At 42.2% G+C, this 25,610-nt stretch overlaps 1 protein-coding gene across 1 annotated transcript in view; it reads left to right on the top strand.

The window, feature by feature from the left end:
- Positions 1-25,610, top strand: part of FBN1 (fibrillin 1) — a 415,078-nt gene that overhangs the window by 301,742 nt on the left and 87,726 nt on the right. The window contains exons 37-44 of the mRNA XM_030189555.1: positions 143-265; positions 3,088-3,252; positions 3,766-3,834; positions 3,935-4,060; positions 10,784-10,906; positions 12,723-12,881; positions 21,532-21,603; positions 25,059-25,184. Of these exons, the coding sequence (XP_030045415.1) occupies positions 143-265; positions 3,088-3,252; positions 3,766-3,834; positions 3,935-4,060; positions 10,784-10,906; positions 12,723-12,881; positions 21,532-21,603; positions 25,059-25,184 (963 nt within the window). The remainder of the gene's footprint in view (positions 1-142; positions 266-3,087; positions 3,253-3,765; positions 3,835-3,934; positions 4,061-10,783; positions 10,907-12,722; positions 12,882-21,531; positions 21,604-25,058; positions 25,185-25,610) is intronic.

Here is a 25,610-nt window from a genome sequence, read left to right as displayed (position 1 = left end):
CCAGGAATGCCTCTGGGGCTGCCTACTTTTAGACTGGTTAAAGTTAGCCAAAAGTTAGCCATCTAGACCCTTCTGAGCATTGGCCCCAGGCTGAGTAGATTTCTGACCAGCTTTATTGTTCTCTGCCTTTTTTTCTCCTTAGATATTGATGAATGTGCAGACCCAATACACTGCACCGGTGGAATTTGTACCAATCTCCCTGGCAGTTACAACTGTGAATGCCCACCGGATTTTAAACTGAATCCGACTGGAGTTGGATGTGTTGGTAAGATATTTTCTGTATCAGCTCTAAACTTTCCATATGATATAGGGGCTATGTATAGATGTGGCGATTGGAAACATTCTCTGTCATTCGTGGGCAGCTGCATTTCACAGTTCTTGGGACTCCATAATTCCCTTCTTCAGAGTATCTACTTTGGTAGAAGGCACCGATATTCTATGCATCTTCTTTACAATAAAAGGTACAACAGTTGGCAAAGAAGACAATATTTCTTCTATGAAGATGATCAGGAGCCTGGATACTGAGCCACACCCTAATCTGCCAGTTTTGTTTCCATTGTTAAATCAGAGCTTGATATTCAAAAAAAGATGAGTTCCTAAATTTGGGCCATATTTTCAGCCAAACTTAGGAGTCTAAGGAGTTGATATTCAAATCCAGTTAAGTAGGTAAAAGAACCCCTTAACTGGTTAACGGGCACTGAGCAGACCCCAAGGGAATATTCAGCTGCACTCTACCTGGATAGTGCCACTGAATATTCCCTCTAACCGGTTAAACACAAACCAGCTATTGTGTGGATGGCAGAGCTGGGGTGGAGTTGGCACTTATTTGGGTACCAGCTGACTTTCAGCTGGGATCCGGATAGGTAAACTGGACAAATAGGACCACACAAAAAGCAGTCCTAACTTTGTTCAGTCAAGTCTAGCTGAATCCCAGCTGAATGTTAGTCAGGACCTGGAGAAAGGGGCTTGTCATATAGCTGCCTTAAACAGCTTATGTGACAGGTCCTCCAACCTCCCTCCCCCCAAATCCAACATCAGGACCCCCCATCCCTACACAGATCCTCCCTCGAACTCCCCAATCCTACATAAGGACACCCCCATACAGAATCTTCCCTCCCCCAACACCATCTCCCCAGAGCCACCTGCCACCTCTGGACTTACCCGGAGGTGATTCCTGTAGTCCAGTGGGATGGAGCAAGAGCAGCCTCCTCTTGCTCCCACTCTGTCTTGGCTCAGAGTTCAAAATGGTCATGATGACCCCTTAGCAGGAGTCTTGTGGTACTACCACTAGGGGGCAGCTTTACCTTATACGGAAGGCTGCCTCCTATTGATAGTACCTTGGGACTACCACTAACTGGTCATCGTAGCCATTTTGAACCCAAAGCCAAGACGAGGTGGGAGCAGGAGGAGACCACTCATGCTCCATCCCACTAGACTACCAGGGATCACCTTTGTTTAAGTCCTGGAGGTGGCAGAGACATCTGGGGAGGTTTGGGGAAGGGAGGGATCTCTGCAGATGGGGGGCAGTGTTTTGATGTTGGACCGGGGGGGGGGGGGGTGGAGGAAGGGAGGGTTCTATGCAGAGGGGGTGTCCTGATGTTGGATTGGGGGGAGGAGACAGGATCTGTGCTGGGGAGTCTGGTCTTTCCCAGTATGGCAACTCTTATGTACTTATGTAATATTGGGTTGGGGGGGAGGGAGAGCACTGTACAGGGGGTATCTTGATATTAGATAGGGGAGGAGGTCTGGAGGGATTGAAGAATTGGTGGAAGAGAGGATCTGTGCGGGGTGGGGGGTGTCCTTAGTTTAGATTTAGACTTGGGGGAGGGAGGATCTGTGTGGGGGAGTGACCCAATGTTGGCTTGGGGGATTGGGGGGAAGGTGTGTTTTGTGCAGGGGGTGTCTTGATGTTGGATTTGGATTAGAGGTTGAAAGACTTGTCACATGAGCTGCTTTCTCTGGATCCCAGCAAACATTCAGCAGAGCAGGATAAGTGAATATCAGCTGGAACCTGGATAAATACTAGAGGCCAAGCACATCTGGATATGCCTCAGATATTTAATGTCTTTACCCAGATGTGGGGCCTAATTCAGTCTGAGGCTGCTGGCATTTATAAACATGCTGACTGCCGCTGTCTGAATATTGACTGGCAAGTTTTCAACTGCAAATTCATCTTAATGTAGGAGCTTAAAGGTTATGCTTAGAAATTTAGGCCTGCATTTATGTTCCTAATTTTTGAGCCTAGTACTGAAAATCAGAGTTAAGCATCTTATTTTTCCCTCACCCTAAATCTGCCCCTGTTGCCACCCATTTTTTATTCTCCTATATCTAAGTGTTTGCTGAAATTTTGAGTGAAAATTAGACACTCAGCCCTAGAAAATTTTCAAAGAGGCCAAGTTAAAAGCATAGGGCCAGATTCAGAAAATGGCATTCAAAAATAGGTACCTGAAGTGCTCTTCTATAAAGATGCTGGGTTGCATATCCTTTATAGAATAGTACATAGCACCAATACCTACACCTAGATTTCGGTGCCAGGACTTATACCTGCAGAAACCAGGTGTAATTCCTGGTGTCCAATTTGAACGCGTATCCGCGGTATTTTATACCATTGCCTTCAAATTTCCAGAATGCCCCTGACTAAGCCATGCCCCTCTCATGGCCACATCCCCTTTTGGGTTGTGCATTATGGGATTTAGGTGCCCAGTGTTAAGCAACCACATGTGCACAAAACCTAATAGGTTCCAATTAACATCAATAATTGATTGTTAATGCCCAATTATTTCCATTAATTGGCTGATTAACCAATTAAGCTGTGCATGCATCTCAGGATCATTCCCAAATTTTGGCTCAAATTTGGGTGACCTTTATAGAATCTGAGGAATAATTCCCAAAGTTAGGAGCATAACTCTTTTGACCTTCAGGCCCTCCTCAATTCTATTGTAGGGAAAATGTAATGGCTCAGTAATAATGTTCAGTAACTAAGAGTAATAGAGCCATACACAATCGTCATCATACCTGAAGACCATTGTCATGCTTGAACTTTACTGTCATTGTATAATATGTTTTCCTACTTATTTTTTTACTCAGATCCACGTTCCGGCAGTTGCTTTTTGAATTTCACAAGACGAGGAGATGACGGAGACCACCAGTGTCATAATGCAATTGGGGTTGGTGTTTCAAAAGCGTCTTGCTGTTGTTCCCTTGGAAGAGCATGGGGAACAACCTGCGAATTATGCCCTGCTCCGAATACATGTAAGTCAGACATGGTGCATGAGACATAGAAGAGAAGCCACAGAGTCACATATATTTTTGGACTGAATTATCATCTGTAATTGATAATAATTGGAATTTATGCACACTTCTTTTTAAGCATTTTCTAAAAAGAGGTGCGCGCAAATTATGTCACATGTAGCTGTAAAGGGGGCATGGCCATGGGAAGAGTGTAAGCATGCCGGGGATGTCAATCAAATTTACGAGCATTGTTATAGAATTTGGGGAATGTGTGTCCATTTAGGTGCGAGTATTTACACCAGGTTTTCAGTGGGTAAACGGCCACACCTAAACGTAGGTGCGTTCTCCTGGTCTATGTGCTATTCTGTAAACCACCTCTTACTATAGACGTAGTTTGTAGAATAGCACTATGCGCATTACTCTGACGTGCCTACATTTTAGATGGCAAAGATAGAATCTGGCCCCAAATGTGTTATTATTTACCATATTGACAAACATGAGCAATTTTAAATGCATAGATATTTCTCTTTTAAGCTGAATTTAAGATTCTGTGTCCTGGAGGAGAAGGCTTTCGACCAAATCCTGTCACAGTCATTTTGGAAGGTACTTCTTATTTTTATTTTTATTTTATTACTTTGGCAGAAGCTTCCAGATTTTGTCCTGGTAGACTCAGGATTCTTATCAATCTTTTTTTATTTAATAGATATTGATGAATGTCAAGAACTACCAGGACTTTGTCAAGGAGGAAAGTGCATTAATACCTTTGGCAGCTTCCAGTGTCAGTGTCCAATTGGTTTCTATCTGAATGAGGACACCAGAGTGTGCGATGGTATGTGATGCTCAGATCTACTTACTAGAGCAACTGTCCAGGTGCATTAACAAGGGTTTTATTTCCTAAAGATCAGAACAGGAGAAAATCTTTGATAAATCAGATCTGATATTTATAGAGACTTTGAAAATATTGTCTTTGTCTGTAAGTGTTTGTACATATACACATCAACATACATATGTGCGTGTCTGTGTGTGTGCATGTATTCTGTACACAGCTTGGTGAATTTCTTTGTAAAGACAGTTAATAAATCCCAATATATCTGTCTATATACACATATACATATGTACACATGTATGTTGATTTATGTTGGAGCAGGTCCCTGCCTTTAGTGATGACATAAAAAAAATTGTAGTATCTGTCTGGCGTATTGTCCTCCTGTTTTGGCTGTCCTAAAATTAACAAACTATTTAGATCTCCTTCTAGACCTTAAAGTAGAATTGTCATCCATATTTATTTTGGAAGATTTTAATTTGCATCTGGATTGTAGTAATGGGGATGATCCATATTCTTTATTTTCATCAGCCATGGATGCAATGGGATTAATTGAAGTGATAACTGGTCCAGCGTACAAAAAGGGTGATACCTTTAGATTTACTACTTTTGCCCTCAACAATTTTAAGGGATTCTACTATGGTGACTCCTGTTTTGATGCCTGTTACTTGGTTAAATTGGCTGTACCTATGAACATTTTTTCAGAGACATTAATCAATACCTTCCCTTATAGATGAAATTGGATGGAGCTTGATGTTTTTCAAAAGGCTTGATTAATGAATATTTGCCTGGGGATTGACTTTCACATTAAGGGGCCCTTTTACTAAGCTGCGTAAGCATCTATGCGCGCCCAACGTGTGTCAAAATGGCTACCGTGTGCCTCTTGCAATAATTTTATTTTTGGCACGCACCTGATGTGCGGGTCTGAAAGATAATTTTTATTTTTGGATGTGTGTATCAGACGTGTGCCAAGTAGCACTTGACGCGCATAGGTCATTACTGCCCGGTTACCGCATGAGTCTTTAGCGCTAGGTCAATGGCTGGTGGTAAGGTCTCAGACCCAAAATGAACACGTTGCAATTTTGATTTTGCTGTATGTCCATTTTCGGCAAAAATTTTAAAAAGGCCTTTTTTACAAGCGCGCTGAAAAATGGATTGGTGCGTACCTAAATCCCGCATTTTTCAGCGCACCTTAGTAAAAGGACCCCTTAATGAATTAGTAAAGTGAAATCAATTATTGTTTCACATACTTGGGTGAGGTGAGAATAGGAACAATAGAGAACCTTGGGTCACTTCTGAGCTCTTTGACTTAAAAACGTTCATTGAGACAAATTGAAAGGAAGTGGAAAAAAATCCTGCCTTGATGTTGATAAGCAGACCTATTCAGAATTACTTGGAAATATAAACAAGCCTTTTTTCTTTCCAAGAAACAATATATTAGGAATGAACTTTAGTAAGTAGAACACATGAGTTGTTTTCAGTTGTCCAAGATCTTTCTAAGGAGAGAGTCTTGCTTCCATCAGAACTATTTAATTAGGAAGATTGAAGATACGGTTATTACAGTTGTGTCTTCAAAGTCTCAAGCTGTATATAAGACTAATACGGATTTGTCCAATATTTGGGCAAATGTTCAGATTGTTAGATCAGATGAGATTGTGAATATAGTGTGACAATCGAATCCTTCCACCTGCCCTTTGGATCCTTGTTCAGTTGGCGTTCTGAAATGTTCCATTGAAACTTGAGGTAATTCTTTGTTAAAGATTGTGAATGCATCAGTATATCAGACCAGATCTCCACAGCATCTGAAGTATTCAAGAATGCATCCTATTTCTAAGTGTTCCCAATTGGATCAGGGTGATTTGTCAAATTATCAACCAAGCTCAAGTTTATATTCCTAGCCTAGATTGAACAGATAGCTCTGATGGATCTCCAGATGTTTTGGGATGAGTCTGATTATCTTGACCAATCTCACTTGGGGTTTAGAGCCCATTATAATGTAGAAATACTGTGCCTATCAAGCTCTGGCTGAAGGGCAGGCTTTACTTTTATACAGTATCGGGCAGCACCACATTCAACACTATTTAACACTCTTTTGTGCTGCAGAGGCTTCATGCATTGGGGATTTTGGATACTGTATTTGAATGGCTTCATTCCTTTCATGTGGGGCAGATGCAGCACGTTAAGTACATAAATATTGCCATACTGGGACAGACCAAAGGTCCATCAAGCCCAGCATCCTGTTTCTAACAGTGGCCAATCCATGTCACAAATACCAGGCAAGATCCCAAAAAAGTACAATATATTTTATGCTGCTTATCCCAGAAATAAGCAGTGGATTTTCCCCAAGTCATTTTAATAATGGTCTATGGACTTTTGCTTTAGGAAGCCATCCAAACCTTTTTTAAACCCCTCTAAGCTAACCTCCTTTGCCACATTCTCTGGCAATGAATTCCAAAGTTTAATTACACGTTGAGTGAAGAAACATTTTCTGCAATTTGTTTTAAATTTACTACTTTGTAGCTTCATTGAATGCCCCCTTGTCCTAGTATTTTTGGAAAGAGTAAACAGACGCTTCACGTCTACCCTTTCCACTCCACTTATTATTTTAGGGACCTCTATCATATCTCCCCTCAGCCGTCTTTTCTCCAGGCTGAAGAGCCCTAGCCGCTTTAGCCTTTCCTCAGTATTTCAGACTGGAAGATCTGAAGTGATGGGGCAGCCACAAGGTGTAGCATCCTCCACAATTTTGTTTAGTATATATGTTTGGCTTTTGTGTACAATTCTATAGTCCTCTGAGGTATAATATCATATACATGCTAATGACACCTTGATATTTCTACCTTTTAAAATGGATCATTGGTTTCTTGTTACTGAGGTGGTCAGTTGTTAAGAGAGGATTGGGACTTGGTTAACTAGAAACAAGTTAAGTTTAAATTTGCATAAAACTTCCTCAAGAGGGAGCTGCTTAGATTTAGGCTTGAGTTTTGTGCACAAATCTGGTCGTATTCTGGATATGTGTGCACAACTTAATTAGCTTAACAAGTCAATCAGCACTGATAACTGAACTTAACAAACAATTATAGATACTAATTGGCATTAATTAGAATTTACGTGCACAAATGTGTAAGCGCTTTCTATAAAGTGATGTGTGTAAATTCTAAGACACAGATCTGAAAAGGGGGCATGGCCATGGGCAGGTCGTGAGCGTTTCTAGAATGCATGTGCACTGTTATAGAATATGCCTGTTCCACTCATAATTTAGGCGTCAGCGTTTACACCAGGTTTTCATTGGTGTAAATGTACATGACTAAATATATTCGCAGAAAACGGGTGCTGGGCGTATTCTGTAAACTATGCCTAGATTTAGGCGTATTCTATATATCACACCTAAATTTAGATGCAATTTATAGAATACACAGGCGTATTTTTGGGGCGCCAATTTTTTTAGGCATGATATATAGAATTTAGCCCTTAGGACCCAATATTCAGTGTTATTTAACTGGCCAGGAGCGATTCCTGGCCGGTTAAATAGTGCTTAGCCGGCTAACCACTAATTTTCAGCTTGAGATAACCGGTTACCTCCATTGAATATTAGCTCTTAGCAGATAGACGATAACTGGTTATGTAGTGTGACTTAGCCAGCTATCCGTGAATATTCAAGCTCTGGCCAGCTAAGTTTAGCAGGCAAATGAAACCACATAAACAGCAGTCCTATCTTTGCCCGCTCTTAACTAAACTGGCCAACACTGAATAGCCACATAGCTGGTTAAGTTAGAGCCAGCCAAAAAACCCCTGCATTTTCAATTCTGGTGCCGGCTGAATATCAGGGTGTTAGTCATTAATGTGCATACATGGACACACACATACATAAATAACTGTTTACTGGCAATGTGGTGTTCTGTAAGTATGCACAAATACTTGAGCATGTACTTTGCAGGTGGGTATTCACATGGGTGGAGTTCAGACAGAGCCTGGGCGGAATGTTCATTTATGTATGTAGTTTAGAAAATAATATCATCTATGTGCATTCTTTGACAATCTAGACATAAGTATCTACACCAGCTCAATGGCTTGTGTAAGTGCTCACACCTAAAACAGAGGTGCGTTTTCAACCTGTCACAATAGTATTCTCTAACGAAAAGTAGGCACCTACTTTCCTTTATAAAATAGGCTTCCATAAAATTAAGCACCCCTTTATAGTATTACCCCCTGTTCTATATATGGTGCTAAAAACTGTGCACGCAAATTGTTTACACACACAATTTAATTGCATAATGAGCCAATTTTTGCCGATAATTTGGTGCTAATAATCAATTATCAGTGTTAATTTGCAAAAATCTAAATTTACACGCTCATCTTTTAGTCAGTATTATATAAAGATTTGCACATAAATTTTCATGTGTGGATCCAAAAAGGGGGTGTGGCCATGAGAGGGGCATGGGCAGGTCAGGGTGCTCCTGGAATTTGCACGCACATCCGCGCTTAATTTAGGTGCAAGGATTGACACCTGGTTTTAGTTTTTTTGTAAATTTTGAGCGTAGATTCTGGCACCAAATGCCATTCTATAAACAGCGTCCAATTTGTTGTGCCATTTATAGAATAGCGCTTTGCGCTCAATTTTTTTTCAGTGCCATATACAGAATTTAGTCCTTAGTGTCTAAAGGATCCCCTGTACCAAGCTGCGGTATAAAGGGCCCTTTCACTAGCAGCAGGGGCCGTTTTTGCTGCATGCTGAGGCCCTTTTTACCGCATTGGGTAAAAAAGCCGAAAAAAGACATGGCCATGCGGTAAGATTTCTCTTACCACATGGTCTTGCTGGGGAGAGCACTTAACGCCACCCATTGAGATGGCTTAAGGTAAGGGCTCCCATGCTAACCCATTAGTAACCAGGTAGCGTGCGGTGCTGCATGATTACTGCTGGGTTTGCACCGTGCTAAAAAATACGGCCCTATTTTCCCCAGTGCGGGACATAGCATGCGTTGAGGCTGGAACTACTGCCGGCGTCCACATTGGGCCTGCGGTAGCTCTAGATTAGCGCACGGTAAGCCCATGTTGGGCTTATTGCTGCTTCTTAAAAGGGCCCCTAAGAGGGCATTTCTGTATCAGGGTGCTTAGTAGGATCCTATTCTATAAAGGAATGTAAACACCTACTTTCCTCTATAGAATTGTAGCTTAACTGGGTAAATATGCATTTAACATTTATGCCAGCCATAGAGTTGGTCTCAATGTTGCACTTAAATGCTGGAGATACCAGTGTAATACAAGTAAGTGTGAGCCCTACCTGCCTGGGCCCTGCTCATGTGTATGCTATGCACCCTTGCAAATACACGTTGTGCAAATAAGGTGGGTATTTGCAGAATAGCACTATGTGAGTACATGTGTGTGTAAATGCCATTATCCCAAGCATTTACACACGTGTTGGGTGCATACATATTAATGCCTATGTTGTAGAATTTTCCTTTAACCCCCGGATTCTATAAACAGCAGCTAAAGTTGCGTGCGCAAATCAGCATGTGTAGGCTTAATTGCTTAAGAAGCCAATCAGCGCCAATAATTGGCTGGTAACAACCAATTATTGGTGCTAATTGGCCTTAATTAGGATTTATGCACAGATTGTAGTCTATAATGATCCGCACATAAATCATAATGTGCGTACATTTTTGAGGGTGTGGCTAAGAGCATTTTGGGGTGTTCTGGCAGCGTTTTGGGGTGTCCTGTGTGTAAATACAGAATTCAGCTGAACTGCACCTATTTTGGATGCCAACATTTACACCTGCTTTTATCAGGTATAATTACCAATATCTAAAGTTAGGACTGTACCCTTTATAGAATAGCACTCAGCGCATAAAATTTTCAGTGCCGATTTTTAGGCGCCACATAAAAAAAATTACCCCTTAATGCATATGCGCTAATTAGGATAATTATAACGCCTGTTAAAGAAACTTTCAGTGTGATAAGCGCAGAGAACTTCCTAGGCATGCTTCCAACAGTTATCACACAGCTTTTGCATTTAATGGTTCAGATTCTGTATTTGGCGCCGAAAAAATCAGGGTGGATTGAAAACGTGGCCACACATATTCTATAAACAGAATATGTGTAGCACCATCCATATGACTAAAATTTAGGCGCAGTCATTTACACCAATGAAAACCTGGTTTAAATGCCCACGCCTAACTTTAGGTGTGGAGAGGGAGATTCTATACATGGTGCCTATAAAATCCACATGGAAAACAGTGCCGACTAAGCATATTCTGTATGCGGTGCCTAGATTTATATATGTGTTGTTATAGAATACGCTTGGATTATGGCGCAGATCTCTAGGCGTGCTACATAGAATCCGGGGGGAATGGGCTATTCTATAACACTGTATATAAATTTTTGGAATGCCCACAGCCCACCCATATTCTGCCCAGGCCACACCCCCTTTTGAGATCCGTGCGGTAGAATTTACATGGACTTCTTTATAAAATACGCTTATTGAGTAGTGCATGTATATTCCAATTAGTGCTAATTAGTGCTGATTAGTTCCAATTAGTGCTTGTTAATATTCAATTATCAGTGTTGATTGCTTGTTAACCAAATCAGAATACGCTCTGTTTTACGCGCGCAACTCAAGTTGCACTATATAGAATTTGGGGGAATAGGCATTACTATTTGCAAAAACATAGTGCATTTTAGTTAAAGAACCTCTTTCTGCTCTAAATGTACCTTCTTTTTTGTTTCAAACAGACGTCAATGAATGTGAGTCACTTGGTATTTGTGGTCCTGGCACTTGTTATAACACAATTGGAAACTATACCTGTGTCTGTCCTCCTGAATACGTGCAAGTCAACGGTGGGAACAATTGTATGGGTAAGTATCCAAGTCCTGTCCTCAACATTTCTGACCATTCCTTCCTGTTTCTCGTGGCACAGAAAGGCCATTCAGGCTACTTGGAGTTTAATCCCCAGAGCAGGGCTAAACGGGCAAGGAAATCCCATCTCTTGCACTAGATATTGAGGGTTTAGCCACTATACTATCCACAGATTACAAAAAGCTCTATATGAATTCCCATCATGATATGCATCATTAGGACTAAGCTGTCATTTCAAGATGACGTGAACACACCAGCAATGACACAAAAACTGAATTAGCATTTGTGTTGTATATGTTACATAGTAACATAGTAGATGTTGTTTTAGCATGTGTTAGGAAATTCCCAGAAAAGTAGAGGATGGCTCACGACTTCCACACATGGTTAAGGACATAAGATTAGCCATACTGTGTCAGACTAATGGTCCATCTAGCCCAGTATCCTGCTTCCAGCAGTGGCCAATCCAGGTCACAAGTACCCAGGGCTTTTTTTGAGGGGGTACTTGGGGATACTGAGTACCGGCACCTTTCCCATTGTCTGACAAAATTGACCCGTGGACCCCAAGTTTTAATGAAAGAGCGCAGGCTCTACACACCAATTCTGCCTTTTCATAGATTCTGTGACCGGTTGCAGGGGGCCTGGCTATTGTGGGGTGGGTCCCTCAGTGATCACCCCACCCTTGAAAGGTGGCCTAACATTTGAGTACCGTAACCTTTTTTGCTAGAAAAAACGCACTGCAAGTACCTGGTAGAAACCCAAATAGTAGCAACATTCCAGAATCCCGAACAATAACAAGATTCCGGAACCCCGAATAGTAGCAACATTCCATTCTACCAATCCCAGGGACAGCAGTGGCTTCCCCCATGTCCCTCTCAATAACAGACTATGGACTTTTCCTCCAGGAACTTGTCCAAACCTTTGTTAAACCCAGAGAGACTTATTGCTGTTACCACATCCTCTGGCAATGAGTTCCAGGGCTTAACTATTCTTTGAGTGAAAAAATACTTGCTCCTATTTGTTTCAGAAGTATCCCCATGCAATTGCATTGAACGTCCCCTGGTCTTCATACTTTTTGAATGGTTGGAGAACAGAAGATCTTTACTGAAGCACAGAATAAAGACCCGACATGGGGCCATGTTTCAGCGGTCAGTCCGCCTGCGTCAGACGTCTGATACACACACTCTTGAGAATAATGTGTTGGTTCTGGTGCTGGCTGCAGTGGCATCAGTTTCATCCATTTGGTAGATGTGCTCCTATTAGATCCTAGAGAGAGTGAGAATAGTAAAGATGTTTCCTATGATAGTCCTGTAGACAGTTAAGGGACATAGGGGCCCTTTTAATAAGTTGCGTAGGCACCTATGCACGTACAACATGCATCAAATTAGAACTATTGGCCGGCCCCGGGCAGTAATTCTAATTATGACGTGTGTCCAAAACACACAGCAGAAAATAATTTCTATTTTCTACCTTGTGGGGCTAACCAGGCGGTAATCGGCAGTGTACATGCGCTGACGATTACTGCCCGGTTAACGCGTAAGACCTTACCGCTAAGTCAGTGGGTGGCGGTAAGGTCTCAGGCCCAAAATGGCCATGTGATGATTTTTATTTTGGCGCACGTCCATTTTCAGGGGGAAAAAAGGCCTTTTTTACAGGCGCGCTGAAAAATGGACCTGCACGCATCCAATACACGCGTCTACACCAGCGCAGGCCATTTTTCAGCGCACCTTAGTAAAAGGGCCCCCCAAAGAAGTAGTGATTGTTATGTAGCAGCCTGACGTTTAATATTCACCATTTATCTATCTTTTGTCACTACAGATGTGAGAAGAAGTTTGTGTTACAGAAAATATTACGCAGAGAACCAGACTTGTGACGGAGAACTGCTTTTCAACATGACGAAGAAAATGTGTTGCTGTTCATACAATATTGGCCAAGCCTGGAATAAGCCCTGCGAACCGTGCCCTGTACCCAGCACCGGTGCGTATAGTAAAAACATTGACTTCATCTTCAATCATCCTCAGCTTGTTTCTACTGTTCTGCTACAAATTTCTGTTTAAGGGGCTTTTGTTATTACCACTGTTCTCATGAAGACCCAGCTCTGCTCCGTTCAGTGAAACACTCTTATTTTAATAAAATAATTTAACAAGGGGTTTCCTGGAGCCCTCTTCAGCACAGCACTGCTTGCTTCAAAGTTGCAAGCCTCGGGGGTTATTTATTCTGTTTAACTAACAGGTTCAGACATGGGGCCAACTCTACATTCCTGAAAATCCCTCTCCTGTCTTACTACCCGTCCTGCCAGCTACGTTCTTTTAAATGGTTATTTTTTTAAACCCTGTCTTCTCAGTCAATAAACCCTGCCATTCAAGCTGCCCTTCTTTAATTGTCAGACATGTTGGGAATCCACTCGCTCTTCTGCCTTTTTCTTTCTCGGGCCTCCCATCTGGTACTCGCTCCCTCAATATTTAAGGCTTGTTGAAAACTCACTTTTTCAGTTTCAAGATGGTAACAATTGTCTGGTTGATCTTATGCAATGGGGAAAGAAAGCGCAAATGTAAATTCTAAGTGACTGCTTTATGCAAGATGTACTTCAGGTCCCTTTTACAAAGGCACACGATGGCTAAGGCATGGGTAGCGTGCACCCAATTGGCACTACTGCAGTAATTCCGAGTTCGGTGTGTGCCGAGTCTCATGGTAGAAATTTTCTGTTTTTTACAACAGGGGCATTCCCAGTGGTAACTGGCAGCATGCCCACGTTGGCACATGCTGCATGGTTACCGCTAGGTCAATGGGTGGCGGTAAGGGCTCAGGCCGTAAATAGGCACACGCTAGTTTTAATATTAGTGTAGGCCCATTTCCCGGACCATTAAAAAATAGCCTTTTTCACAGACACAGTAAAATATGGCGAAGCACATGACTAAAAGACGCACCCATACTACTGCAGGCCACTTGTTACCACGACTTTGCAAAAAGGACCCCTTAGGTTTTTAATCTAGATGTTTGTGATTAAGGTGACTGATCTTAATGTATGTCTGTAATCTAGTTGACTGGTCTTGAGCGATTGTGCTTTCCTATCTTTATTATGGCATTCCTTTTTATTATTAATTTTACATATTGTAAACCTTGATTTGAGTACAAGAGAAGCGGTATAGTAAATACAATAAAAGATAAATGATAAGCATAACCTTCACAGACTCTTTTCTTTCTCTTTAATTTCATTTTTTTACAACAATTTTAAATAAACATTCAAAGAACTTTGAATGAAATGTAAATTAGAAAAAGCTTATAGGAAATACCAGTATATGCAAGGAAAAGTCATCAATAAACTTTTGCCCACTACATTTTGGGAACCAAGGAGGAAAATATAACCTAAAGAAATAAAAAAAGAAAAAGAAAAAAGAAGCTGTAGAGTTTCAATGATAGCTGGTTAAAGATACTTATAGGATTTAACCAATCACAACTGATAATTCTCTCAGAAGTACATAAGTATTGCCACACTGGGACAGACCAAAGGTCCATCAAGCCCAGCATCCTGTTTCCAGCAGTGGCCAATCCAGGTCACAAATACCTGGCAAGATCCCAAAAATGTACAATATATTTTATGCTGCTTATCCCAGAAATAAACAGTGGATTTTCCCAAGTCAATTTAATAATGGTTTATGGACTTTTCCTTTAGGAAGCCGTCCAGAGCCTTTATAAACCACACTAAACTAACCGCCTTTACCACATTCTCTGGCAACGAATTCCAGAGTTTAATTACACATTGAGTGAAGAAACATTTTCTCCGATTTGTTTTAAATTTACTACTTTGTAGCTTCATCGCATGCCCCCTAGTCCTAGTATTTTTGGAAAAGTAAACAAATGGTTCACGTCTACCCATTCCACTCAGCTCATTATTTTATGGACCTCTATCATATCTCCCCTCAGCCATCTCTTCTCCAAGCTGAAGAGCCCTAGATGCTTCAGCCTTTCCTCATAGGGAAGTCGTCCCATCCCCTTTATCATTTTCGTCGCCCTTCTCTGTACCTTTTCTAATTCCACTATATCTTTTTTGAGATGCGGTGATCAGAATTGAACACAATATTCAACCATGGACCGATACAAAGGCATTATAACGTCCTCACTTTTGTTTTCCATTCCTTTCCTAATAATACCTAACATTCTATTTGCTTTCTTAGCCGCCGCAGCACACTGGGCATAGCATTTCAACGTATCATCAACAACGTTGCCGAGATCCCTTTCTTGGTCAGTGACTCCTAACGTTGAACCTTGCATTATTTAGCTATAGTTCAGGTTCCTCTTTCCCACATGCATCACTTTGCACTTGCTCACATTAAACATCATCTGCCATTTAGACGCCCAATCTCCTAAGGTCCTCTTGTATTTTTTCACAATCCTCTCGCGATTTAATAACTTTGAATAACTTTTGGTGTCGTCAGCAAATTTAATTTCCTCACTAGTTACTCCCATCTCTAAATCATTTATAAATATGTTAAAAAGCAGCGGTCCCAGCACAGACCCCTGAGGAACCCCACTGTCTACCCTTCTCCATTGAGAATACTGACCATTTAACCCTACTCTCTGTTTTCTATCCTTTAACTAGTTTTTAATCCACAATAGGACACTACCTCCTATCTCATGACTCTCCAATTTCTTCTGGAGTCTTTCATGAGGTACTTTGTCAAATGCCTTTTGAAAGTCCGGATACACAATATCACCTGGCTCACCTTTATCCACATGTTTGTTCACCCCCTCAAAGCAATGCAACAGATTGGTGAGGCAAGATTTCCCTTTACTAAATCCATGTTGGGTTTGTCTCATTAATCCATGCTTTTGAATATGCTCTGTAATTTTGTTCTTTATAATAGTCTTTACCATTTTGCCCAGCACTGACGTCAGGCTCACTGGTCTATAATTTCCTGGATCCCCTCTAGAACCTTTTTTAAATATTGGCATTACATAGGCTACCCTCCAATCTTCCGGTACCATGCTCGATTTTAAAGATAATTTACATATTACTAACAATAGTTCTGCCAGCTCATTTTTCAATTCTAACAGTACTCTGGGATGAATACCATCCAGTCCAGGAGATTTGCTACTCTTCAGTCAAATTGCCCCATTACATCCTCTAGGTTTATAAAGATTTCATTGTTTCTCCAACTTGTCAGCTTCGAATACCATTTTTGGCACCGGTATCATTCCCAAATCTTCCTCAATGAAGACTGAAGCAAAGAATTCATTTAAACTCTCTGCTATGGCTTTGTCTTTTCTGATTGTTCCTTTTACCCCTCAGTCATCTAGCGGTTCAACTGATTCTTTTGCCAGCTTCTTGCTTTTAATATACCTAAAAAATATTCTTACAATGTGTTTTTGCCTCCAATGCAATCTTTTTTTCAAAGTCCCTCTTTGCCTTCCATATCAGCGCTTTTCATTTGACTTGACAATCCTTATGCTGTTTCTCATTATTTTCAGTCGGTTCTTTCTTCCGTTTTCTGAAGGGTTTTCTTTTAGCTCTAATAGCTTCCTTCACCTCACTTTTTAACCATGCCGGCTGTCGTTTGGTTTTCCTCCCTCCTTATTAATTTCAAACATTTTTATTGAGAACATCACAGAGTAGACAATCTCATTTTCACAGCTTAAACCACCAGTATAAACCAACCATTGTGGAATACAAACATATAACCATTCTCAAATTTTTAGCTCCCCCTCCCTTTAGCATACTATTAGCCCCCCCCTTACCCCCCCCCCCCACCCCATCCTAGGTTGTTCCTCCCTCCTTTTTTAATACACGGAATATATTTGGCCTGGGCTTTCAGGACGATATTTTTGAACAGCATCCACCCCTGATGTAAATTTTTGACCCTCGCAGCACTCCTCTAAGTTTTATTTTCACCGTTCTTCTCATTTTATCATAGTCTCCTTTTTGAAAGTTAAATGCTGACGTATTGGATATCCTGTGTATACTTACTCCAAAGCTAATTATCAAATCTGATCACATTATGATCACTGTTATCAAGCGGCCCCATCACCATTACTTCCCGCACCAGATCATGCGATCCACTAAGGACTAGGTCTAGAATTTTTCCTTCTCTTGTCGGCTCCTGTACCAGCTGCTCCATAAAGCAATCCTTGATTTCATCAAGGAATTTTATTTCCCTAGCATGCCCTGATGTTAGATTTACCCAGTCAATATCGGGGTAATTGAAATCACCCAGTATTATTGTATTGCCCAGTTTGTTAGCCTCCCTAATTTCTGATAACATTTCTACATCTGTCTGTTCATTCTGGCCAGGTGGACGGTAGTACACTCCTATCACTATCCTTTTCTCCTTTACACATGGAATTTCAATCCACAGGGATTCCAAGAAGTGTTTTGTTTCCTTTAGAATTTTCAATCTATTTGATTCAAGGCCCTCCTTAACATACAATTCTACCCCCTCCCCCACCAATTCGATCCACCCTATCACTACGATATAATTTGTACTCCGGTATGACAGTGTCCCACTGGTTATCATCCTTCCACCAGGTCTCAGAGATTCCTATTATATCTAATTTTTCATTTAGTGAAATGTATTCTAACTCTCCCATCTTATTTCTTAGGCTTCTGGCATTTGCATATAGACATTTCAAACTATGTTTGTTGTTCCTATTTACATCATGCTCAGTACTTGACTGTATTAAATTGCAATCTTTTGTCTGATTTTTATTTTTATTTAAGGACACCTGATCTACTACGCTCTCTTTTGCAACCTCACTATCAGGATACCCTATCTTCTCTGTTTTGGTGATATCTTTAAAAGATACCTTATTCCGAACCATGCACTTTTGAGTGACTGTCGGCCTTCCCCCAGTCTCTAGTTTAAAAGATGCTCAATCTCCTTTTTAAACGCTGATGCCAGCAGCCTGGTCCCACCCTGGTAAAGGTGGAGCCCATCCTTTTGGAATAGGCTTCCCCTTCCCCAGAATGTTGTCCAGTTCCTAACAAATCTAAAACCCTCCTCCCTGCACCATCGTCTCATCCACGCATTGAGACTACTACTACTACTACTACTACTATTAGCATTTCTATAGTGCTACAAGGCATACGCAGCGCTGCACAAACATAGAAGAAAGACAGTCTCTGCTCAAAGAGCTTACAATCTAATAGACAAAAAATAAATAAAGTAAGCAAATCAAATCAATTAATGTGAATGGGAAGGAAGAGAGGAGGGTAGGTGGAGGCGAGTGGTTACAAGTGGTTACGAGTCAAAAGCAATGTTAAAGAGGTGGGCTTTCAGTCTAGATTTAAAGGTGGCCAAGGATGGGGCAAGACGTAGGGGCTCAGGAAGTTTATTCCAGGCGTAGGGGGCAGCGAGACAGAAGGCACGAAGTCTGGAGTTGGCAGTAGTGGAGAAGGGAACAGATAAGAAGGATTTATCCATGGAGTGGAGTGCACGGGAAGGGGTGTAGGGAAGGATGAGTGTGGAGAGATACTGGGGAGCAGCAGAGTGAGTACATTTGTAGGTTAGTAGAAGAAGTTTGAACAGGATGCGAAAACAGATAGGGAGCCAGTGAAGGGTCTTGAGGAGAGGGGTAGTATGAGTAAAGCGACCCTGGCGGAAGATGAGATGGGCAGCAGAGTTTTGAACCGACTGGAGAGGGGAGAGGTGACTAAGTGGGAGGCCAGCAAGAAGCAGATTGCAGTAGTCTAAACGAGAGGTGACAAGGGTGTGGATGAGGGTTTTGGTAGAGTGTTCGGAAAGAAAGGGGCGGATTTTACGGATGTTGTAAAGAAAGAAACGACAGGTCTTGGCAATCTGCTGGATATGAGCAGAGAAGGAGAGAGAAGAGTCAAAGATGACCCCAAGGTTTCAAGTTGAGGAGTCAGGGAGAATGAGAGAGCCATCAACAGAAATAGAAAACGGGGGGAGCGGGGAGGTGGGTTTGGGGGGGAAAATGAGAAGCTCGGTTTTGGTCATATTTAATTTCAGGTGGCATTGAGACATCCAGACAGCAATGTCAGACAAGCACGCTGAAACTTTGGTTTGGATGCAAGGTGAGATATCAGGGGTAGAAAGGTAGATTTTGGAGTCATCAGCATAGAGATGGTAGGAAAAGCCATGGGATGAGATTAATGAACCAAGGGAAGAAGTGTAGATAGAGGAGGGGACCAAGAACAGAACCCTGAGGTACGCCGACAGGCAGAGGGATAGAAGTAGAAGAGGATCCACCAGAGTGAACACTGAAGGTGCGGAGGGAGAGGTAGGAAGAGAACCAGGAAAGGACAGAGCCCTGGAATCCAAGTGAGGACAGGGTATCGAGAAGTATGCTGTGATCGACAGTGTCAAAAGCAGCGGAAAGATCAAGAAGAATGAGGATAGAATATTGACCTCTGGATTTAGCCAGTAATAGGTCATTGGAGACTTTAGTAAGCGCAGTTTCGGTTGAGTGGAGAGACTCCGGAGCTCTGCATATCTCTTGGGCCCTGTGCATGGAAAGGGTAGCATTTCAGAAAATGCTACCCTAGAGGATCTGGATTTGAGCTTTCTACCTAAGAGCCTAAATTTGGCTTCCAGAACCTGTCTCCCACATTTTCCTATGTTATTGGTACCCATATGTACCAAGACAGCCGACTCCTCTCCAGCACTATCTAAAGTCCTATCTAGGTGACGCGTGAGGTCCGCCACCTTCGCACCAGGTATTAAAACTGAGCATCCAATATGACTTCAACACTTTCTCTATTGAAAAAGTTCTGAAGTCATCTTGGATGCTCAGTTTTACTATCAGGGCTAAGCATAGTGTCTCCCTGGCAGGCTGTTTTAGTTCTGTACCCGTGATGCAGCCTATTTGGCGAAACATGGCCACGTCAGGTCTATGGTGGAATTCTGGTCATTTATATGTGTTTTTGGCACCTTAATATTGGTTCCTTCCTTATAGATTGCCCTTAAAGTGGCTTGACTACAACGTAACTGTCTCCCAGGGCAATAACAACAGAATTTGTCCTTAACGCCCCAAAAACCAGCAACAGGACCATAAATTTTATTTACCCCTTGCCAGAAAGCCAATGAAGAGCCTACACTGCAGAACTGGAGTTGCTGGACTGCATTTAGGATTCCAAAGTAATCTGATCACTGCATTCTGAGTAACTTGTACTCTATAGATGAGTGTGACTGCTAGACCCAGGCGTAGACTATTACAATAATCAAGTTATGAAATGCCTGTACCAAAGTTCACATTTCTTTCACATCTAAAAATGGTCACACTTACCAGCTTATAATTGAAAAAGAAAAACGCCTATATTGCGACCCAAATCGGGAGATAGATGTTTATCTCACAAAAACGAATAAAGCAGTATAATCGAAAGCCGAATTTGGACGTTTTCAACTGCACTCTGTCGCGGATGCGGACAAAGTTGATGGGGGCGTGTCGAAGGCGTGGTGAAGGCGGAACTGGGGCGTGGTTATCGGGCGATCAGAGATGGGCGCTTTTCGCCGATAATGGAAGAAAAACATGCGTTTTTAGCGAGAATTTAGGGCACTTTTCCTGGACCCTGTTTTTCCACGAATAAGGCACCAAAAAGTGCCCTAAATGACCAGATGACCACTGGAGGGAATCGGGGATGACCTCCCCTGACTCCCCCAGTGGTCACAAATCCCCTCCCACCACAAAATATGCCGTTTCACAACTTTTTATTTTCACCCTCAAATGTCATACCCACCTCCCTGGCAGCAGTATGCAGGTCACTGGAGCAGTTATTAGAGGGTGCAGTGGACTTCAGGCAGGTGGACCCAGGCCCATCCCCCCCCCCACCTGTTACACTTGTGCTGGTAAATGGGAGCCCTCCAAACCGCCCCCCAAACCCATTGTACCCACATGTAGGTGCCCCCCTTCACCCCTTAGGGCTATAGTAATGGTGTAGACTTGTGGGCGGTGGGTTTTGAGGGGGATTTGGGGGGCTCAACACCTAAGGGAAGGGTGCTATGCACCTGGGAGCTCTTTTACCTTTTTTTTTGTTTTTGTAAAAGTGCCCCCTAGGGTGCCCTCCTGGCATGTGAGGGGGACCAGTGCACTACGACTCCTGGCCCCTCCCATGAACAAATGCCTTGGATTTATTCGTTTTTGAGCTGGGTGCTTTCATTTTCCATTATCACTGAAAAACAAAAACGCCCAGCTCACAAATTGTCGAATAAAACATGGACGTCTATTTTTTTCGAAAATACGGTTCGGTCCGCCCCTTCACGGACCCGTTCTCGGAGATAAACGCCCATGGAGATAGACGTTTTTGTTCAATTATGCCCCTCTTAGCCTCCCACCCATTAATCACATTTTTGAAAACATCACACAAAAAATGACCTATCTGTTGTTCCAGAGATAAATGATCCTCCAACTTGCCACCTAATGGTTCAATATGTCAGCAGTATAGATGAAATCTTCGTCTAACATGTTTAAAGATGCAAACTGAAAGGACAACTAAAGTCCCTTTCTTGGTATGTCCAGTTTATAGGCAACACTGCAGAATAAATAAATGATTTGCAAAAATTAAAAAAGAAAACAAAAAAAAAACCCAGTAACAAAATATGACAGTCAACATATGTCACAGGTTCCTGAACAGATATAATATTACCTTTTATTTTATTTTATTTAACTATAGATGCATTTTCAACTCTTTGTGGATATTCAAGGCCTGGATTTGTCATTGATATTTTTACAGGACTTCCAACTGGTGAGTAATTTCATCTCTATTGTACAGTTATTGCATTGCTCCTCCATTTGAGGTCCTTGTGTTTTCAATTCTAATTTTTTTTTTTTTTGCCAAGAGTTTAACATAACTGTGTTCCTGTCTTTGGCAAGAGTCAGATGTAAATCAGGCTTGTGCTTATGTTTTGGAAAAACTGAATAGAGTCTTGTGATCAAGGGACTAGAAGAATTTTGCTCACAGATATTATCATCAGGATGAACTATCATGAGGGACCCATAGGCACCAAGTAATGAAGATATTCTGGGATGAAACTCTATCTAAGTTTGGTTAGAAGAGAATTTTTAATTGTCTAACCAAAGCATGAATTCATTTGGCATTTCGCAGCAGTCCCTCTGTGTATGGAGTTATCATGCAAACAAAAGAAAAATCATTTCTGTGCTTGGTTAGGCCGAACTCTAGTTAGTAAAACACATAGGCTGTTGCTAGGTAACCAGTGTTCAGTTTTCCTGCATAACATTGCTTGCCATATATACAAGTAATATGTCTAAGGTGAAAAGAGCTGAAGCAGAAATGATTTACATTTGCCAAGATATTTATCTACCAGTGGGTAGTATCGCAACACCCTTTCCTCTCATTCTATAACAGGTCACCTAAAGTTAGGTGCCAGTTGAGCCCGTTATATTATAGAGTTCTGGCACTTACACCCATGACTGTTACAGGCATGCACCAATGCTAGCCACACACTCAGGGGTATTCTGTAACTATTACACACAACTTCCTTAGCTCATAAATACCAGGGGGCATTCACAGGGGGGGTGGAACATGGGCAGGGCGTGGGTATGGCTTATACTTACATGCATAACTTACAGTATACTGTACATTACCCGCTAAAATGATGTATTTAGGTGCAGACATTTATGCCTGAAGTTAACATGGTATAAGCGGGTGCACCAAAATGCAGGCATGTAAGTGCTCTCATAGAACAGGGTCAGAGCCTGCATAATTAGGGAACCTAAATTGTGGTGCCCAGTTATTGAATTGCCCTTTAGAGGGGTCGTTTTGTAACAGGAGGCCTAGGTTATGAAAGCACAAAGGCACATAAGTTTCATCTGTTTTAAAGTATGCCACTTCAATAACTTTCAGACTTGCAGGCGGTATATGTGAAATCAAAATTTTAAAAATAAATAAATAAAGACAACATGTGCACCTATGTGGCTATTTCAAATTACTCCATTGGAAAGTAGACTCCACATTTACACTTTCTCTGAGAGAAGTGTAACTGTTCATATGTTTACTCTGCTAGGAATGGACACAAAAGCAACTTATTTACAAAGCAAAAGGGGGGAAATATTCAGCCAGAAGTGATCAGCATTATCCCTGTTGGGGACAGGCATTGAATGTCTGGGCACTTATGCGGTTAAATGCAATATTCAGCACTTAACCACATAAAGTGAACTACATAAAGATAGCACTGATTTTATGCCGTCTTTTTATGCAATTACTTATGTGGTTAACTACATAAGTGCCAACTCTGCCCCCAAACCGCCTACAAATTAACCAGTTTCGGCTCAGGCCGTAACCGTAGGTATTCAGAAGTTAAGTGCCGCTGAATATCCACAGTTAGCCCCCGACAAGCGATATAAATGGCCAGGAGTTTCTCCTGGCCATTTAAATTACTTTTAATATCAACCCCCAATTTTATGAGTGCTGATTTCACTCCTGTACTGACTATTCTATGCCCCTGGAAGCAGTTACATGTATATCACAGAAAAGTACGCACAGTGGGGCCGATATTCGGACTGCGGGAGGTAGCTGGGCTGCCTCCCACAGTTGTCAGTGAGCTCAGATATTCAATGTCAGGCAGCTTCCAGTGACCAGCATTGAATATCTGGGTGTTTTTTTGGCCAGTTTAAATTTAACAGGCCAAGCCGATATTCAACATTGGCCAGTTAAGTTTAAACCGGTCAAAGATACCGGTATGACTAGCCATTAAGCCCGTTAAAACGGGCAAGTTTTTTGTTTTTAAAACATGTCCAGCAACCCTGCTCTCTCCCCATGTCCAGCAGCCCTCGTCTGTCCCCTGGCCTCACCCCCACACCCCCGTCCACCAACCCTGCCTTCCCCCCAAGTCCAGCAACCCTCCTCTCTGCCCTGCTCTCACACCATGTCCAGCAACCATGCCCTCTCCCCCCTGCCCTCCCCCCATGTCCAGCTACCCTCGTCGCTGCTGCTCCCTCCCCCTCCGTGCCGTGCCCCCTGCACTGACCTGACAGCGCTGCTGCCTGCAGCGCTTCCACACAGAGGTGAGAGGCACTGTCTGGTCAGTGCAGGGGGCCCAATACGGAGGGGGGCGGGAGCGGCGGCGGGGATGGGGGGGAGGGTGGAGGTTAGTGCGCGTGATGTTCATTTCCAGGCTCCAGCGGCAGCGTCTGACAGTCCGACTCCGTTTCCCTCTCTGTTTCGCCCTCTGATGTCATCACATTGATGCGAGGGCGGGACAGAGAGGGAAGTCTCTACTGCGTATTTGCAGGTGAGTCGGTCACTTGCGATTTATATGTTTGATGAGCCCACCAGGAATAGCAAAAAATGTACTGTACCCAACTGTACACCACTACAATAACCCTTAAGTCTGCAGGTGCAGTAGGTATTTTGTGGTTTTTGGAGGGCTCACACTTTTCACCACAAGTGTACCAGTTATGTTGGGATATGCACCTGAGCCCTTCTCTGCAGTCCACTGTACCAACCATTAGGCTACTCTAGGGACCTGCATACTGTTCTAAGGGGAATGCCCATTATATCTGCTGCTGTCATAGAGCCTGGTATGTATTGTCACTTTCACCTCCTGGGGGGGGGGGGGGGGGTGGGAGGTGGTCAGTGACCACTGGGGGATTAATGGGGGGGGGGGGGGTCATGCCTTCATCCTTCCAATGGTCATCTGGTCAGTTTGGATACCTTTTTCACACTTAGTCATTATTGAAACAGGTCTAGACAAAAATGTCCTATTTTTGGGCTGGACGTTTTGTCCGTATTCCATTATTGCAGAAAATTGAAAGCCTGTCCTAGTCCCACCCAAAACATACCTCCAACACGCTCCTCCTTGCAATTTAGATGAACTACAGAGAAAAACGTCCCAAGCATGAGTTTTAAAAATCATGATTTGGATGTTGTTCTGAGAAAAACATCCATCTGCTACTTTATGCCGTCTTTTGGACGTTTTTCTGTTTCAAAATGAGCCCCATTGTATCTCAACTTTTTCCTGTTTGACTGTATATATGTGTGGGTTTGCATATACTGTTTTGCACAGAACCCCTACCTGACTTCACCAGTCCCCCCCCCCCCCCCCCCGCCCCCACCTACATCTCTTCTGTTGCCACAATGGCGCCACCTAGTGGCACTTCACATTATATCGTGCTTACTAAAATTTGGCTTTAGTTACTCAGCTCCTCTGTACTTACACAGATGTGGTTAATTTGTTTTAGATATTGATGAATGTCGAGAAATCCCAGGAGTATGTGAGAACGGTGTCTGTGTTAATATGGTGGGCAGCTTCAGATGTGAATGTCCATCAGGTTTTGTCTACAATGATAAGTTACTGATCTGTGAAGGTAAGGCATTTCTTTTCTGAATCTTCAATTTTGTTGATTTGGTTACCAAAGTCAATACGTTGTAATTGTTAAATACATTTTTTAAAGAAATATGAATGGATTGATCACTAAGGGACCCTTTTACTAAACTTTTACTATGTGGGGTTCTCCCATGCACCAAGGCCATTTTTTTACCACATCAGTAACATGGCCAATTTTTCATTTATTCAACTAATGGCCATACCCTAAAGTTGCAAGCAAATGTTCTAAGTGTATTAGCAACAAAGACATCTTTAGGGATGTTTTATGCTAATTAATCTAATAGAAGAAGGTTGTTTTGTGTGAACTTTGCCAGCTTAGGTAGAAAGTAGTATAAAGAGCTGGATTAATGTGATAAAACAATTTGTGGCACGTGCATTTGTTCAGACTTTCAGGGGACAATAAAAG

Source organism: Microcaecilia unicolor, chromosome 1 (assembly GCF_901765095.1).
Source record: "Microcaecilia unicolor chromosome 1, aMicUni1.1, whole genome shotgun sequence".
In the NCBI taxonomy this organism is placed as follows: domain Eukaryota; kingdom Metazoa; phylum Chordata; class Amphibia; order Gymnophiona; family Siphonopidae; genus Microcaecilia; species Microcaecilia unicolor.
This window is presented reverse-complemented; position numbering and strand designations above follow the sequence as displayed.